The following is an 18383-nucleotide window of genomic DNA, read 5'->3' on the forward strand; positions in this document are numbered from 1 at the left end:
GGTTTCTTAGGACACTTGGGATTTCTACTTTCTGTGATGGTGGATTCACTTACCTGAGACCAGCCTGTACAAGAACAAAATAGACCAAATTTCTGCAGGCATCAGAGATCCACAGAGGGGCCAAGACCTGTGGCTGTGGTCTGACAGTCGGTGCAGTCCAGAAGACTCCCTCAGGAGTCTCAGAGGGGACCGGAAGGCTCTGAACAAGGCTGTGCAGACAAGCTTGTTAACCTCAGCAAAATAAACCAATTCAGTAAAAGATATAGTATGCCAAAACTCATAGAAGAAGAAATACACAATCTGAACAGGTGTATATCTGTTAAAAGAGATTGAATCAATAATTAATGATCTTCCAAAAAAGAAAGCAGAAGTTCTGAATGGGTTCACTGGTGAGTTCTACCAAACATACATGGAAGAAATTTTATGAGTTCTCTACAATCTCTTTCAGAAGATAGATGCATAGGGAATACTTTCTCATTCTGTGAAACCAGTATTACCCTAATATCAAAATCAGAAAAACACAAAAGAATACTACAGACCTGTCTCTCTCATGAACATAGATGTAAAAATCCTCAAAAAAAAATTAGGAAATCACCACTGTATAAAAAGAATTATATATCATGACCAAGTGAGATTTATCCTAGGTATGCAAGGTTGGTTCAGCATTTGAGAGTCAATATAATCCATTACATCAGTAGACCAAAGGTGAAAAATCATAGCTCAGTTGGTAAAGAATCCGCCTGCAATGCAGGAGACCCCGGTTCAATTCCTGGGTTGGGAAGATCTGCTGGAGAAGGGATAGGCTACCCACTCCAGTATTCTTGGGCTTCCCTTGTGGCTCAGCTGGTAAAGAATCCACCTGCAATGTGGGAGACCTGGGTTTGATCCCTGGGTTGGGAAGATCCCCTGGAGAAGAAAAGGCTACCCACTCCAATATTCTGGCCTGGAGAATTCCATGGACTGTATAGTCCATGGGGTCGCAAAGAGTTGGACACAACTGAGCGACTTTCACTTTCACATGATCGTATCAACACTTGCAAAAAAAGCATTTAGTAAAATCCAACAGCCAATCATAATTTACAAACAGACTTAGTAAAGTAGGAATATGTGTGTGCTTAATCACTTCAGTCCTAAAAAAAAATTACTTTAGTCCTGTCTGACTCTTTGCAACCTCATGGACTGTAGCCCATCAGGTTCCTCTGTCCATGGGATTCTCCAGGCAAGAACATTGGAGTGGGTTGCCATGCCCTCCTCCAGGGGATCTTCCCAACTCAGGGATCAAATCTGTGTCTCTTACATCTCCTGCATTGGCAGGCGGGTTCTTTACCACTAGTGCCACCCAAAAAGAGAGGAACTCCCTTAACTTGATAAAGAATATTGATGAAGAACATCTACAAAAAATTTACAGCTAGCATCACACTTAGTAGTGAGACGCTTAAAGCTTTCCCACTAAGATCAGGAGCAAGGCAAGGGTTTCCCTTCTGACCTCTGGTGCTCAGCATCATATTGGAGCTCTTTGCTAATGCAGTAACAGAAGAAAAGGAAATGCAGGGTATACAGGTTGGGGAGGAAAACATAAAGCTGTCTTTGCCTGCGGTTGACTTGATCACCTATGTAAAAAATCTTGAAGAACTGACAAACTCCTAGAACTAAGTGGTTGTAGCTAGGTAGGTATAAGCTTAAGACATAAGCTAAATATGCAAAAGTCCATTGCTTTCATATATACTAGCAATGAACAAGTGGAATATGAAGTTAGAAACAGTAGCATTTACATTAGTATCACCCAGAATGAAATACTTAGGTGTAAATGTGACACAATATGTACAAAATCTGTATAAGGAAAACTTAAAATTCTGATGAAAGATATCACAGAAGCACTGAACAAGTGGAGGAAGGACTCCACTCTTTCCAACCTGACCTATAGATTCCATGCAGTCTCAGCCAGAATCCCAGCAGGTTGTTTTGTGGATATTGACAAAGTGATAATAAGATTTCTCCAGAGAGGCAGAAGACCCAGGACAACCAACACAATACTCAAGGAGGACAAAGTTGGAGGAATAATACTACCTGAGTCCCAAGACTCACTATAATGCTGTTGTAAGCAAGACAGGGTGGTATTGGTAAAGAATAGACCAATTAATGGAATAGAATGGAGAGACAACCAATGGACCACCATAAATATCATCAGCTGACCTTTGATGAAGGGGTAAAATCAATGCAGTGGAGCCAGATGGTCTCTTAAGAGACACTGCTGGAACACCTGGACGTCCACACACAAGAAAGTGAATCTGGACATGGACCTTACACCCTTCATGGAAAGTAACTCAAGATGGGTCACAGACCTGAATGTGAAACAAAACTGACTCCTAGAAGGTAGCAGAGGAGAAAACCCAGTTGACTTTGGGTTTGGCAGTGACTTTTTAGGTACAACATTAAAGGCACAAGCCATGAAAGAAACAATTGATAAGCTGGACTGTGTTAAAATTAAAAATTTCTGCTCTGCGAAATACGGACTCGGAGAAAATGTTTGCAATAGACACAAATGATAAAGGACTGTAATATGAAATATACAAAGAATTCTTAAAATGGAATGGTAAGAAAACAACCTTCTTTTAAAATAGGCAAAAGAGCTGAACAAACACCTCACCAAAGAACCTATACTGTTGGCACAGAAAGCATATGAAAGATGCTCCACATCACCTGTCAGCGGGAAATGCAAAGTAAAACAAGAGTGAGATACCTCTGCACGCCTCTTAGAGGAGCCAGAAGGCAGGCACTCTGACAACAGGCGCTGGCGAGGGTGCGGGGCAGGGGAACCCGCTGTGCTGGTGCTGGTGGGAGCACAGGAGGGTGCAGCCACCAAGACTAAACAGGGGACTTCCTTGGGGTTGAATGGTTAAGAACCCCCACTTCAAGGCAAGGGGAATCAGGTTCAGTGTCTGGTTGGGAACCAGATTCCACATGCCACAGAGCAACTAAGCCCATGCAGCCCAAGTGCACACTTGAGCCCGTGTGCCACAACTGGAGAGATGCCTTCACACTGCAGGTAAAGATCTAGCATGATGCAATGCAGATTTCATGTGCTGCAACTAAGACCCGACTCGGCCATAAATAATAAATATATTTTTTTTAAACCTGAATATACTCTAAATGATTTGGCAGTACTGCTCCTTGGTATTTACCAAATGGAGTTGACATTTTATGTTCATATCAAATCCTGCACACAGATGTTTATAGTATCTTTATTCATAGTTGCCAAAATAAGATGTCCCTCAGTAGGTGAATAGAGAAGAAAACTGTGGTCCATCCAGACAATGGCTTATACAACACTAAAAAGAAATGAGCTGTCAGCCGTGAACAGTCACAGAGAAGCATGTCACAAAGCGAAGACACCAGCCTGAGAGCCTGCACACTGCGTGATTCCACTCCTGACATTCTGGAGTCAAGAGTGTAGGTTTTCAGATTGCCTTCTTTGGAGGCCAAAGATTTGCTCATTGATTTGGCTTCAGATTTGCCTACTATGGAGACAGTGAAAAGATCAGTGGTTGCCAGGGATTTGGGGAGGGGGATGAAAAGACATAGCATGTGGGTTTTGGGGGCAAAGAAAATGCTCTGTATGACACTACAATGGTGGATACGTGTCTCTACATTTATGCAAACCCACAGAATGTACAACAGTAAGAGTGAGCCCTAATATCAACTAAGAACTTTGGTTGATTACAATGTGTCAGTGCTGGTCCATCAGCTGACAGCAGATGTTCTGTCTCTTGCGAAATGCTGATAATCGGGGAAGCTGCGTGTGAGTAGGTGCAGGGAAAATATAGGTGCATGTGGGAAATGTACATTTTTTTTCTCCTCGGTTTTGCTGTGAACCTCAAAGTACTGTTAAAAAAAAAAGTTAAATACCAATAGATATTCTAGAACTGAAAAAAATATAATAAACTAAGAACTCAGTAGATGGGTTCTTAAAAGGTTAGTAAATTAGACGGTAGATCAGAAAAAAGTCAACAGTGTGGAGAGGCCAGGGGATGGAAAGCACAGGACACAGCCCAGAACCTTGTGGAGCTCAGTGCAGAAGACAGCACCAGACTCCTAGAGAAGGAGAGAGGAAACGGGATGGAAGTAATATTTTAAAAGATATGGTCAGGAGTTTCCAGAAATCATAAAATAGGCCAGACCACAGACTGAAGAAGTGCTATGAAGCAGAGACACTGACACAAATGTTCCAGATACTAAATGTAGACAGTGAAAGTAGCTCAGTCATGTCCGACTCTTTGCGACCCCGTGGACTATACAGTCCATGGAATTCTCCAGGCCAGAACACTTTGCCTTCTCCAGGGGATCTTCCCAACCCAGGGATTGAACCCAGGTCTTCCGCATTGCAGGTGGATTCTTAGAAGGAAATCTTTAAAGCAGCTGGGGAGTTTCTTGAGGGGGCAGCTGGAAGCGGGGCGCCTCACGCACTGCTCTGGGCCTCTTGGTCTGCTCTGTCGTGGCTGTTACAGCCATGGGACATGGGGCTGACCGTTAGTTGGTGGGCATGGTGTGTGATCAAGTCCCTGTATCGCCAGGGGCAGTGTCTCTGTGTTGTCATCAGGCAAGTAAGACTCAGAAGAGCCTGAATGCCCCGAGTGCCCCCTGCTAGGTGGATGGGCCAGGATCTGGGCACACAACTCCCCAGGGCCATGGGCACCCTTAGGAACAGGGAGCAGTTTTACCATCTTGGTCCAGGTGTGGAGTGCTGAGCCCGGCTGTGGGCAGTGCCAGCAGGGCAGCCAGCCCTTTTGGACTCACAGGGGCCTGTGGTTGGAGTCCAGGCCCTGAGAGGTGCTGCGCTGCGGGATGATCGGCTGTGCTGCGGGAGCAGGGTGGGTGCTGAGCCCAGGATTCCAAAGCCACAGAGGCCTCTGGGAGCTCCCCCGGCCCCTGGCGCTTCCGTCCAGGAGTAGTTCTGTGCCTGGTTCTGGCCTGGGACCAGAGCAGAGCCTCTCACAGGGGCCCTGGAGGAGCGTCCCCATGGGCAGCAGCAGGAGAGCCCTCGGAGGGCTGCCAGGCAGACCCGGGAAGTGTGTGAGGAGGGGGGCTCCCAGGCCAGGGGGGCAGCTTCTCCAGGCTGCACGACCCGGGGTCAGGGCCTCAGCAGTGAAAGGTTAACAGCTCATTATAGCACCCGGCAGTACCAGGGCCCACAGCCTACAGCCCCTGGGGTGGCTATGAAGAGGACAGTGAGAGACGACCAGGCCTTCTGGGCCTGACCTCACACACCTATGAGGTCAAGGGGGGTGGTCATGGGTCCAGGCTGGCGAAGGGGTCAGATTTCTGCCCCAACCCAGGAACCTGCCTCCACCAGACTCCCCTCAGGTAACCTGCCCCCCCCAGGACCTTCTCAGGTAAACTGTTCCCTCCAGGACTCCCCCCAGGACCCCCGCAGGTAACTTCCCCGCAGGTAACCTGCTCCCCCTCAGGGCCCCCCACATAACCTACTACCCCCAGGACCCCCCAGGTAACCTCCCCCCAGGACCGCCCCCCAACATGACCCACTCCCCCCAGGACCCCTGCCAGGTAACCTGCTCCCCCCAGGTAACCTGCTCCCCCCAGGATCCCCCCAGATAACCTCCCCCAGGACCCCCCTCCCAGGTAACCTTCTCCAAGATCCCCCCCAGGTAACCTGCTCCCCCAGGTCACCTCTCACCAGGATCCCCCCTCAGGTAACCTGCTTCCCCCAGGGCTCCCTCCAGGTCACCTGCCCCCCCTGGATCTTCTCAGGTAACCTGCTCCCCACCCCCTACCAGGACTTCCTCTCTCCGCTGGAACTCGGGCACCAAGGAGCGCATGCTCATCAAAGTTGCCGACAGGGAGCCCAGCTTCCTCTCCCCCCAGGGCAATGGCTACACCCTGGACAGCCAGCCTGGGGGTCGTTCCCGCAGACCGTCTGGAGGACAACACTCGCCCAGCCTGCAGACCTTCACCCCTGACACGGACAGCCCCGTCTTCTTCCCCGAGAGGAGGCCGTCGCCTTTCCCGAAGAGGGCAGAGCTAGGGAGCTGCTCCCCGCTCCTGGCCCAGCCCCGCCGGCCGGCTGGAGACTCGCAGCCTTCCTCACCGCGCTACGCCTACGAGCCTCCCCTCTATGAGGAGCCCCCTGTGGAGTACCAGGCCCCACTCTATGACGAACCCCCTATGGATGTGCAGTTTGAGGCTGGCTCGCCGCGGCGGTCTCCTGGCCGCAAGCCACCCAAGCCGGCCTCTGCGTCGCCCTACCAGCAGCTGGTGCTCACCAGGCAGAAGTGCCCCGAGCGCTACCTGAGCCTGGACTACAGCCCTGCCGGCAAGGAGTATGTGCGGCAGCTGGTGTACGTGGAGCAGGCCGGCTCCAGCCCCAAGCTGCGGGCAGGTCCGCGGCACAAGTACACACCCCACCCAGGGGGCGGCTCGCTGTCCCTGCAGCCCAGCCCCTGCCTGTTGCGCGACCAGCGCCTGGGGGCCACATCCTCCCTGGGAGTCATGTCTGGGGACTACAGCAGCATGGAGGGGCCTGAGCTGCAGCCCGCCCTGCCTCCCACGCCCCTGCCCCAGGCCCAGGATGATGCCATGTCCTGGTCTAGCCAGCAGGACACCATGTCTTCGACGGGCTACTCTCCCGGCACGCGCAAGAGGAAGAGCAGGAACCCTTCCGTGTGCCATGCTCCCAGCGCCCCGCCTGCCGAGGGCCCTGGGGACTGCGACCCGCTAGGCCAGCAGCCCCTGACGGAGGAGCGGCCTCTGTGTGGACCCGGCCTGATGCCCATGAAGCGCACGGAGGGGGAGGCGGGGGATGGGGAGGGCCCCCGGGGCCCAGCTGAGCCCTTCCTGGCGCAGGCCCGGCTGGCCTGGGAGGCACAGCAAGCCCACTTGCACATGAAGCAGAGAGGCAGCTGGGACTCGCAGCAAGATGGCTCGGGCTACGAGAGTGACGGGGCTGTGCCGCTGCCCATGCCTGGGCCCGTGGTGCGTGCCTTCAGTGAGGATGAGGCGCTGGCCCAGCAGGAGAGCAAGCACTGGCAGAGGGGTGCCTTGGACAGGCTCGCCTTCCCACAGGTCCTGCTCGAGAAGAGCGTCTCTGTGCAGACCAGCCTTGCCTCCCCGGAGCCCTACCTGCATCCCTCTCAGGTAGGCGCTCACAGGTGGGTCCTGGGCAGGGGTGGGGCAGGTCAGCACCCTGAGATGTGGTGTGGCCTCACGGTTCCTGGCAGGCCTGAGGACAGATGGTAGATGGCTGTTGGGGTCTCCGCCAGCACAGAGGTCTCTCCCCTCGGCTCCTGGTGAGGCCCAGCAGGTGCTGCCTGGTCACCAGGGGGCCTAAGGCACGTCCTGATTCCAGGACACAGAGGCAGTCACCTGCCCTCTGCTCCCTGAGCCTCTTGCCTGCCACCTGTGAACAGGCACAGTGAGAAGCTGTGCAGGTGGAGTGCCGGATGCTCCTTGGTGGCCAGAGATTCCCGGGGCCAGGCTCCTTAGGTGCACCCCCAGCCCTAATGTGGAAGACATGCCATGCCCAAGAACCAGGACATCTTAGGTGGCCAGTGTCCCCTGGGGCAGGGCCACCTTAGTGCCCTCCAGACTGGAGAGTTCAGAGCCGCATCTTTGTCTGTGGCTTGTAACACAGGAGGGCATCAGGACAGATGGGCAGGGCAGGGGTGGGTGGTTGGTAGAGTGTGGGCAGCTGCGTCCTGCAGCACCGAGCTCCCAGCCTGATCTGGACGGAAGGACACGTGGGCTCTGAGGGCCTGACTGAGGTCCATGCCGGGTGCTGCCAGGGGAGGTGGCTCCCTGCCCCAAGGGTTGGGGAGGCTATGCAGGTGTGGGCACGACCTGCCAGGAGTCCCCCCAGAGTACCGAGTGAGTGCGCTGTGCAGAGCGGGGAGGGGCCATGGGCATCCTGGCCCTGCCTCTGATGCCTGGGAATCCTTGTTGTGTCTTTGTTGGGGAGAGGGGTGCGGCAGTGGCGGCCCAGAGAAGGTTGTGTTCCTGTCAAGCACAGTTGGCATCTGGGGCTTTCTCTGTCCTTGAGGGGCTGCCCTTCCCACTTGAACCAGCAGAAGCCACAGCGCCTTCCCCCCAGCCCACCCTCATGCACGGTCGGCCCCCTGCCTGGGGGGCCGTATGAGTCCAGGACACAGCGTCCCCTAGGCCTCCCCACTGGGCCGCACGAGCACCTCCCACTCCCAGACTGTGCTGGCCCCTCAACCCTTGGTCTCTGGACCAGGGCGGGCGCCTCCCGGAGGCCGAGCCCCCAGGGAAAGGTTGGTCCCGTCTCAGGCTCCTGAGGCGCTTAGACCAGGGTGAGGAGGGCGGACCCTGGGCGGGTGGGCAGACAGGTGAGGACAGCGGACATGGCTGAGGCGGGCAGATGGGTGAGGCGGGCAGACAGGGATGAGGCAGGTGGACAGGGGTGAGGTGGGCAGATGGTTGAGGAGGGTGGACATGGACTGAGGCAGGCAGACGGGAGAGGTGGGCAGACACGGACTGAGGTTTGCAGACAAGGGCGAGGAGGGCAGACAGGGGTGAAGAAGGCAGACATGGATTGAGGCAGGCAGACGGGTGAGGAAGGCGGAGATGGACTGAGGCAGGCAGATGGGGGTAAGAAGGGTGGACAAGGGTGAGGTGGGCAGACAGAGGTGAGGCGGGCAGAGCTGAGTCCCAGGCCTCTCTCCTCCAGCAGCGTTGGGGCCCGTGTGGGGCGGGGGCCACACCTCTCCACTGGCTGGCTCATGTGGGCTCCTCTGTCCCCCAGTCTGAGGACCTTGGCACCTGTGCCCAGTTCGAGAGCAGCCGGCAGGCCCGGAGTGTGATGCCCAGCGCCAGCTGCGTGTTCCCCACCTTCACGCTCCGCAAGCCATCCTCGGAGACAGACATCGAGAACTGGGCCTCCAAGCACTTCAACACCCACACACAGGGCCTCTTCCGGCGGAAGGTGTCCATCGCTAACATGCTGGCCTGGAGCAGCGAGTCCATCAAGAAGCCCATGATCGTGACCAGCGACCGCCATGTGAAGAAAGAGGCCTGTGAGGTCTTCAAGTTGATCCAGATGTACATGGGCGACCGGCGTGCCAAGGCAGACCCACTGCACGTGGCCCTGGAGATCGCCACCAAAGGCTGGAGTGTGCAGGGCCTGCGGGACGAGCTCTATATCCAGCTGTGCCGGCAGACCACCGAGAACTTTCGCCTCGAGAGCCTGGCCCGCGGCTGGGAGCTCATGGCCATCTGCCTGGCCTTCTTCCCACCCACGCCCAAGTTCCACTCCTACCTGGAGGGCTACATCTACCGGCACATGGACCCTGTCAACGACACCAAAGGTGAGGATGGCCCAGGCGGGCACTGGCTCTGCCGCCGGCTTGGGCGGCTGTGGCAGGGCCCCTGCCTGGGCTCAGTGCTGGGCCCACAGGCAGCAGGTGCGCAGAGGCACCGCCACTTGAGGGCACACCCTTGGCCTCCGCGGGGATGCAGGGTCCTCAGGGAGCCCCTCTCGGCACAGAGGCCCTGAGGAGATCCGCGGCAGGCGTGCCGCCGTCCCGGCCGCTGGCTGACAGGTGTGGCTGTGTGTCACACCTGCATCCCCACCAAGCAGCGTTCGCTCCCTCCGAGGCCCCATCCCAGTTGCCCTGCCTGATGAAGGCACTTACTACATCCACCCTGGCCAGGCTCACGCTGTCCCTCGAGGCCATTTCAGGAGGGCTTCTGAGAGCAGCAAGGAGCCGGGCACTCGGCCCAGCACCAGGTCTGAGGTGCCAGCAGGCTGTTGTGCTGTGAGCTGAGATGGCCCTGAGCTGCATCAGGGGTCAGAGGCTGGGACTGTCACAGACAGTGACTTGCTGACGGCTGCCTGGGGCTGAGTGCAGGCTGCGTCTGGAGGCCATGTGTCTGGTCTGTGTGGCCATGACCTGACCCGCGTGGGGAGGATGCTGGGCCACAGTCCTGCCAGCCAGGTGGTGCATGTCCTGGGCCTGGGCCAGCGGCCCCGTGCAGCGGCTGTCAGCCACCCTGTGCTCCTGGGTGTCCTCCATGCTGTAGGTGGCTTGGGAGTGGTCACCTGTCCTGGTCAGGCTGGGGCCTTGCCCCTGCCCAGGTGTGGGTGCCAAGGCACGTGCACACAGTGGGGAGGGCTGCAGGCACTGTGGGTCCTGGGAGGCGCATGAAGCACAGGGACCGTCCAGCATGCCAGCCGTTTGGAAGCAGATCTCAGAAGCCTTGACATTTTCACTCAGGTGTGCGCCTTTGAAAGCAGGATCCCTGAACACCAGAGACAGGTCTCCCCAGGTTGCTCCCGGGGTGCGGCAGGCAGCCTGGGTCTGTCTCTGTCCTCTCAGACCTTCCCAGGAGCAGATGGGCCCTCAGTAGCTTCATGGTTCACCTCAGCCTCTTCCAAAAAGGCCTTGAAATGTCCCTGCTGTGAGCTGGAGGTTTGGAAGTGTGTGCCCACTGCTTAGCACACAGCCCGCGGGGCTCCAGCAGTGCTGCTGAGTGACAGGTGAGTGAGCGGTGGATGGAGGCCAGAGACTCCAGGCCGGCCCCTCTCTCGCCGGGGCACTCGTGTCCAACAGGACACTGGCGCTGGCTCCGAGGTCAGTGAGCCTCTGTCCTGATGTCTGTGCTATGGGAGCCGGGTGGAATCGAGGCTCAGCCTAGCAGCCATGGCTTCCTAGCCCCGGTGGTCTCTGTCCGCAGATCACACTGGGTCTGTGTGGTTCTGTCAGCTGGATCCTGTTTCTGGGCTGTGGGGTCTGGTCTTACATCAGTAGCACAGGGTTGCCCTCCCGTCAGAGCCCTGTCTCCATCTGTGAGACCCACTTCCAGGTGAGCAGCTGCTGCTCGTCACCAGCCCAGAAGAACATCCTCGAGAGAATGTGGGTGCTGGCTGCTGGTCAGGAAGACAGGCCCCCTCAGCCCAGGGGGACAAGCCTGTGCCTGGAAGGACATGCAGTCTGTCCCAGGAGCAGTGGTGAGGGCAGAGCTGAGCTGGCTCCCACACACGGGGACTCACCCCAGCCGCACCCTGCCTTGGCCTCAGAAGCTAAGGTTCATCTGCCAGCATGTGTGTGACATCTGCTGTGTGGTCACGACCTCAAGGGACCAAGGTACCCCGCAGTGAACCCAGGTTCATGTGAGCTCCCTCCCCCTGGCTAAACTTCGTCTGATGTGGTCACACCTTTGTGCCAGCCACCCCCAGCTGACTCACAGCTTGTGTGCCCTGGACCCCCCTGAGCATGCTGTCAGCACAGGCGTCCCAGGGGTTTGGCGACAGCACACTGACTGCAGCTCCTGCAGGAGCACCCTGAGGAATGCTCAGTGCAAGCACCTCATGCCTGCAGCAGGTATTTATCCTCTGGGTAAAGATGGCAGGCTGAACACATGCATTTACTTGCATCCCACCTTGAATTCATGGTAGAAACAGTGAAGGAATCTTTCAAAGACAAAAAAAGAAACCTCACAAGGAAATGTGAAATACTGCAGTCACTATGGAAAATAGAATGGCAATTCATCAAAAGATTAAAAATAGAATTAGCATAGGACCCCACAATTCCACTTGTGAGTATATACCCCAAATAATTGAAAGCAGAGACGTGAATAGATATTTGCACACCTGTGTTCATACCACCATGTTCACAACAGCCAAGAGGTAGAAAGCAGCCAGGTATCCATTGATGGGTGAACAGATAAAATAGAATGTCATCTGTACATACGGTGGAGTATTCAGCCTAAATGAGTTCAGTTCAGTTCAGTCGCTCAGTTGTGTCCGACTCTTTGTGACCCCATGAACTGCAGCACGCCAGGCCTCCCTGTCCATCACCAACTCCCAGAGTTTACCCAAACTCATGTCCATTGAGTCAGTGATGCCATCCAACCATCTGTCATCCTCTGTCATCCCCTTCTCCTCCTGCCCTCAATCTTTCCCAGCATCAGGGTCTTTTCCAATGAGTCAGCTCTTCATATCAGGTGGCCAAAGTATTGGAGTTTCAGCTTCAGCATCAGTCCTTCCAGTGAACACTCAGGACTGATCTCCTTTAGGATGGACTGGTTGGATCTCCTTGCAGTCCAAGGGACTCTCAAGAGTTTTCTCCAACACCACAGTTCAAAAGCATCAATTCTTCGGCGTTCAGCTTTCTTCATGGTCCAACTCTCACATCCATACATGACCACTGGAAAAACCATAGCCTTGACTAGATGGACCTTTGTTGGCAAAGTAATGTCTCTGCTTTTAATATGCTGTCTAGGTTGATCATAACTTTCCTTCCAAGGAGTAAGCGTCTTTTAATTTCATGGCTGCAGTCACCATCTGCAGTGATTTTGGAACCCAAAAAATAAAGTCTGCCACTGTTTCCACTGTTTCCCCATCTATTTGCCATGAAGTGATGGGACCAGATGCCATGATCTTTTCTGAATGTTGAGCTTTAAGCCAACTTTTTCACTCTCCTCTTTCACTTTCATCAAGAGGCATTTTAGTTCCTCTTCACTTTCTGCCATAAGGGTGGTGTCATCTGCATATCTGAGGTTATTGATATTTCTCACGGCAATCTTGATTCCAGCTTGTGCTTCCTCCAGCCCAGCGTTTCTCATGATGTACTCTGCATGTAAGTTAAATAAGCAGGGTGACAATATACAGCCTTGACGTACTCCTTTTCCTATTTGTCCAGTTCTGTTGCTTCCTGACCTGCATACAGGTTTCTCAGGAGGCAGGTCAGGTGGTCTGGTATTCCCATCTCTTGAAGAATTTTCCACAGTTTATTGTGATCCACACAGTCAAAGGCTTTGGCATAGTCAATAAAGCAGAAATAGGTGTTTTTCTGGAACTCTCTTGCTTTTTTGATGATCCAGCAGATGTTGGCAATTTGATCTCTGGTTCCTCTGCCTTTTCTAAAAACCAGCTTGAACATCAAGTTCCCGGTTCACATATTGCTGAAATGTGGCCTGGAGAATTTGGAGCATTACTTTGCTTGTGTGTGAGATGAGTGCAATTGTGTGGTAGTTTGGCATTGCCTGTCTTTGGAATTGGAATGAAAACTGACTTTTTCCAGTCCCGTGGCCACTGCTGAGTTTTCCAAATTTGCTGGCATATTGAGTGCAGCACTTTCACAGCATCATCTTTTAGGATTTGAAATAATTCAACTGGAATTCCATCACCTCCACTAGCTTTGTTTGTAGTGATGCTTCCTAAGGCCCACTTGACTTCACATTCCAGGATGTCTGGCTGTAGGTGAGTGATCACACCATTGTGATTATCTGGGTCATGAAGATCTTTTTTTGTACGGTTCTTCTGTATTCTTGCCACCTCTTTTTTTTTTTTTTTTCCAGAGAGCTGGAGAACTCAGGTTTGTTATGCCAGCGGGCCCAGAGGAGTTAACACTCCAAGCTCTGCGCCTTGCCACCTCTTCTTAATATCTTCTGCTTCTGTTAGGTCCATACCATTTCTGTCCTTTATTGAGCCCATCTTTGCATGAAATGTTCCCTTGGTATCTCTAATTTTCTTGAAGAGATCTCTAGTTTTTCCCATTCTATTATTTTCCTCTATTTCTTTGCACTGATCACTGAGGAAGGCTTTCTTGTCTGTGATGAACTATGGACAGAGGTTTGTGACATTGTACAGGAGGCGGTGATCAAAACCATCCCCAAGGAAAAGAAATGCAAAAAAGCAAAATGGCTGTCTGAGGAGGCCTTACAAATAACTGTGAAAAGAAGAGAAGCGAAAAGCAAAGGAGAAAAGAAAAGATATACCCATTTGAATGCAGAGTTCCAAACAATAGCAAGGAGAGATAAGAAAGCCTTCCTCAGCTTAAATAGGGAAGGAAATTCTGGCACAGCTTACAGTATAGATGAACCTTGAAAACATTAGGCTGAGTGAAATAAGCCAGACCCCAAAAGACGAATATTATGTGAATCTACCCATGAGGTCCTTCCCTGCATGTGTTCAGTCGCTCAGTCGTGTCTGACTTTTTGCGACCCTGTGGACTGTAGCTCACCAGGCTCCTCTGTCCATGGAATTTTCCAGGCAAGAATCCTGGAGTGGGTTGCCATTTCCTACTCCAGGGGATCTTCCCAACCCAGAGACTGAATCTGCCTCTCCTGCATTTCAGGCAGATTCCTTACCACTAGTGCCACATGTCCCTGGAGCAGTCAAATTCAGAGAGACAGAACGGAAGTGCCGTGGGTTATAGGGAAGGAGAAATGGAGAGTTGTTTGAGTTGTAGTTTCCACTTGGGGAAGAAGTACTGGAGGTGGGTGGTGGTGATGACACAGTGACACGAATGTGGTTAATAACCTGAACTGTACAATTGAAATTGTTAGAATGGCAAGTTTTATGGTATATATATATATATATATATATATATATATATATATATGTATATATGTATGTATATGTGTGTATATATATATATATATATATTCATAATAAAAATACTAAAACCCACCAGGACAAAGACAAGGGAAGAGGAAAAGCAATCATGTTTTGGAAGCTGAAAAGCAAATGGACAAGTGGCTGGAAACTCAGTTGGCAGACCAAGAAACATGGATCCCAAGCAGGTGGTTGAGAAGCTGAAAAGTTGAAGCAGTTGGTAAACCCTGAAAAGTTCAGCAGTAGGGGCAAGCATCCTCCAGCAGTGGTATGAAAGTGGGAGTGACCATGGAACGAAAACAGAGGGACTAGTTGAAGGTCTGTTTAAGAAACAAAGCATCTACAACCATGCAGGCAAAGTTAAAGACTCTGGACCCCAGAGCAGGTATGTTATTTGCTCAGTCGTGTCCGACTCTTTGGGACCTCATGGACAGTAGCCCGCCAGGCTCCTCTGTCCCTGAGATTCTCCAGGCAAGAATACTAGAGTGGGTTGCCATTTCCTTCTCCAGGGGATCTTCCCAACCCAGGGGTCGAACCCAGGTCTCCTGCATTGCAGGAGAGGTTCTCTTTGAATCACCAGAGAGATTCTCTGTGAACCACCAGAGAAGCCTAGAGCATCTGGACTCCAGCTCGCTCGCTCGCATTCTTTCTGCCGCCGTCTTGGTTCCGCGTTCCCCGCACAAACTGCCCGGTGAAGCCACAGAAACCGTCCCTGCTACAGAGCAGGAGTTGCCACAGCCCCAGGCTGAGACAGGGTCTGGAACAGAATCTGATAGTGATGAATCAGTCCCAGAGCTTGAGGAGCAGGATTCTACACAGGCAACCACACAGCAAGCTCAGCTGGCAGCAGCAGCTGAAATCGATGAAGAACCAGTCAGTAAAGCGAAACAGAGCCGGAGTGAAAAGAAGGCACGGAAGGCTATGTCCAAACTGGGCCTTCGACAGGTTACAGGGGTTACTAGAGTCACTATCCGGAAATCTAAGAATATCCTTTTTGTCATCACAAAACCAGATGTGTACAAGAGCCCAGCTTCAGATACCTACATTGTTTTTGGGGAAGCCAAGATTGAGGATTTATCTCAGCAAGCACAGTTAGCAGCTGCTGAGAAATTCAAAGTTCAAGGTGAAGCTGTCTCAAACATCCAAGAAAACACACAGACTCCAACTGTGCAAGAGGAGAGTGAAGAGGAAGAGGTTGATGAAACAGGTGTGGAAGTTAAGGACATAGAATTGGTCATGTCACAAGCAAATGTGTCTAGAGCAAAGGCAGTCCGAGCCCTGAAGAACAACAGTAATGATATTGTAAATGCCATTATGGAATTAACAATGTAACCATCTGAAAAGAGGACCTTTTTTTGGTGTTTCAAAAGAGTAACTGCAGCTGGGTTTGAAATTTGTACTGTTTCTATCATTAATAAAGTTATGGCTTCTTGTTGGATGAAAATAATAAAAAAAAATAATCCATATGCTGAGCCATGAAGCAAGTCTCAATAAAAGTTAAAGAATATGAGTCAAAGAAAGTGTGTCCTCTAGCCACAATGGAATTAAACTGACAATCAGCAGCACAAAGTTTTCTGGAAAATCCTTGAGTATTTGGAAACTAAACATTATATTGAACAATTCATGAGTCAAATAAAAATGAAAAGAGAATGTAGAAAGTATTTTGAACTGAAAGAAAATAGAAATAAAACATGTTAAAATTAGTGTGATGGAGCTAAAGCAGATCTTAAAGGGAAACTTACAGCACCTAATGTCTGTACTAGGAAATATCTCAAATCACGTAGCTCCTACATTGAGAAACTTCAGAAAAGAGAGAGAGGAAATTATGCCAAAAGTAAGGAGAAGAAATGATGATTAGAGTAGAAATTAATGAAAGAGAAAACAGAAAAAACAATGTGGAAAATCAGTGAAACAAAAACCTGATTCCTTGAGAAGGTCAACAAAATTAACAAACCTCCATATGGACTAACCAGGACAAAAAGACACAAATTACCAGTATCAAGAATGAGAGATGATATCACTACAGATTCAACAGATGTTGAAAGGATAATAAGAAAATACTGAACAACTTTTATGTCAGTATATTTGACAATTTAGAGGAAATGGACAAATTCCTCTAAGAACACAGACTACCAAAGATCACTCAGTAAGAAATAGATAACCATAAAAATCATATATCTACTAAAGAAATTAAATTAGGACTTTAAAACTCTCCCACAAAGAAAATTTCAGGCCCAAATGGCCTCACTAGAGAATTATCAAATGCTTGCTTGTGCAGCAATTCTTTACCAACTCAGAAAACAGAAGTGGAGGGACCGTCTCCCAGTTCTCTCTGTATCAAAATTAGGAACATTACCAAAAATTTGAAGAAAAAAAAGCACGGATAGTATCCCTCATGAACATAGTACAAAAACTTAACAGTATTTTTAGCTAATTGATTTCAATAATATATTAAAACAATAACGCATCTTGAGTAAGTGGGATTTATCTAAGAAAGGAAAAGTTGGTTTAACATTCTAAAAATCAGTGTGATTTGTCATATTAGCAGAATAAAAAAAAATCATAGGAGCGTATCAATTAGTGGAGAAAAAAGCACTTGACAAAATCCAGCATTCCATTCCTGACAAAAACTCTGAACTGGGAAGAGAAGGCAGCCTCTCCCAACTAGCTACCTGTTTATCTGCCCAAGCCCTGTCAGCGAGGACAGCGCCACTCCATAGAACTGAGCACACCTGACCGACAGCCCTTGGTCTCTAGCATTTTCCATGAGAAGGAACCAGAGCTCTTTAGAGAAGCAACTGATTCTAAGGCTGGGGTTGGGAATGTACATATTGTTGTTCGGTTGCTAAGTCATGTCCGACTCTTTGTGACCCCATGGACTGCAGCAGCACGCCAGGCTTCCCTGCCCTTCACCATCTCCCGGAGTTTGCTCACTCTGATGTCCATTGAGGGAAGGAAGTGCTGGAAGGGATGAGGGTTGACACGGGGCTGTGTTATAGAACATAGCTCCCGGGGCCAAAGCTGGAGCACTGAACAGCAGAATAAAGCATATTGGATTATAACCCAAAGTGTAATTAGGTAACTAATGGCTTCCCCATCCAGGGGAATTACAGATAATTCATGTAGGTAAGGGGTTCCACCATGACAGGAGGGGGCTCCCACCTCAGTGTGGACCGTGCACCCCAACTTCCTTCCGGAGCGTGGGACGGGGGAGGAGGGGCTGTGTCAGCGGTGCCAAGTGGGAGGCGCCCTGACCAGCCAGAGAGGGGAGCCCGGCCCCACCTCCTGCTCAGTGCCCCCTCAGCCATGCAGGAACCCCACCACTGGCCTGGGGCCTCCTCAGGGTTCTCCCCACCCCTTCCATCCTGTCGGCCAGAGGTCTCAGGAACTGACCACAGCCCCTCCCCACTGCCCGCGGGCATCTTGCTGGCGCCTCCCCAGCCACATGGCCAGGACAGGCCTCACACCCACCCCTGTCCCGGGAGTGTGAGCAGGACACTCGCCTCCACCCCTCGAGGAGCCCCGCAGGCTGGGCCGTCATCCCAGCCACCCGGGGTCAGCCCCGCGTGGGGCCGTGCGGGCTCGTGTTCCTCTGTGTTCTGTGGCCTCACCCTCTGTTTGCTCCCCAGTGACCCAGCACATGAAAGCACTCCTGGAAAGGAACACTAAGAAGAAGTCCAAGTTGAGAAAGAAACCCAAGCCTTATGTTGAGGAGCCGGATGGTAGGGCCTCTCCCGCAGCCCCGGGTGCTGCGCTGCACAGCTCTGCTCTCCGGCTCGGCCACCTGGCCCCTCTCTCTAACCACTTCTGGGCTGGGCGCGGGGGTCACTAACTGCCAGGCCTCCTCCGGAGGGGGCTGACGCCTGCTTGTCGACAGGGCTTCCTGGGAGAGGCCGCGCCGCCCTGGCCTGGCCTCCGTGGTGCTCAGGACGCTCTCCGGTGTGCATGCTGGGCGCGCCGTGCAGAGGGACCTGCTGGAGGCGGCCCCTGGTGCGGCAGTGCCCTGGGGGCCAAG

General features: G+C 52.0%; 1 protein-coding gene and 1 pseudogene across 7 annotated transcripts in view; both read left to right on the top strand.

Moving 5' to 3' along the window:
* The window catches only part of ARHGAP39 (Rho GTPase activating protein 39), a 54909-nt gene that overhangs the window by 30263 nt on the left and 6263 nt on the right, over window positions 1-18383 (top strand). For 6 of the 7 annotated variants that reach the window (XM_020884134.2, XM_020884153.2, XM_070464337.1 and 3 more), the window contains 3 exons: window positions 5793-7149; window positions 8774-9335; window positions 17998-18090. In XM_020884134.2, the coding sequence (XP_020739793.2) occupies window positions 5793-7149; window positions 8774-9335; window positions 17998-18090 (2012 nt within the window). The remainder of the gene's footprint in view (window positions 1-5792; window positions 7150-8773; window positions 9336-17997; window positions 18091-18383) is intronic. The other variant, XM_020884142.2, reaches the window with a different exon arrangement.
* Window positions 14780-15828, top strand: LOC110131734 (nascent polypeptide-associated complex subunit alpha pseudogene; annotated as a pseudogene).

Source organism: Odocoileus virginianus, unplaced genomic scaffold (assembly GCF_023699985.2).
Source record: "Odocoileus virginianus isolate 20LAN1187 ecotype Illinois unplaced genomic scaffold, Ovbor_1.2 Unplaced_Contig_23, whole genome shotgun sequence".
Taxonomy (NCBI): domain Eukaryota; kingdom Metazoa; phylum Chordata; class Mammalia; order Artiodactyla; family Cervidae; genus Odocoileus; species Odocoileus virginianus.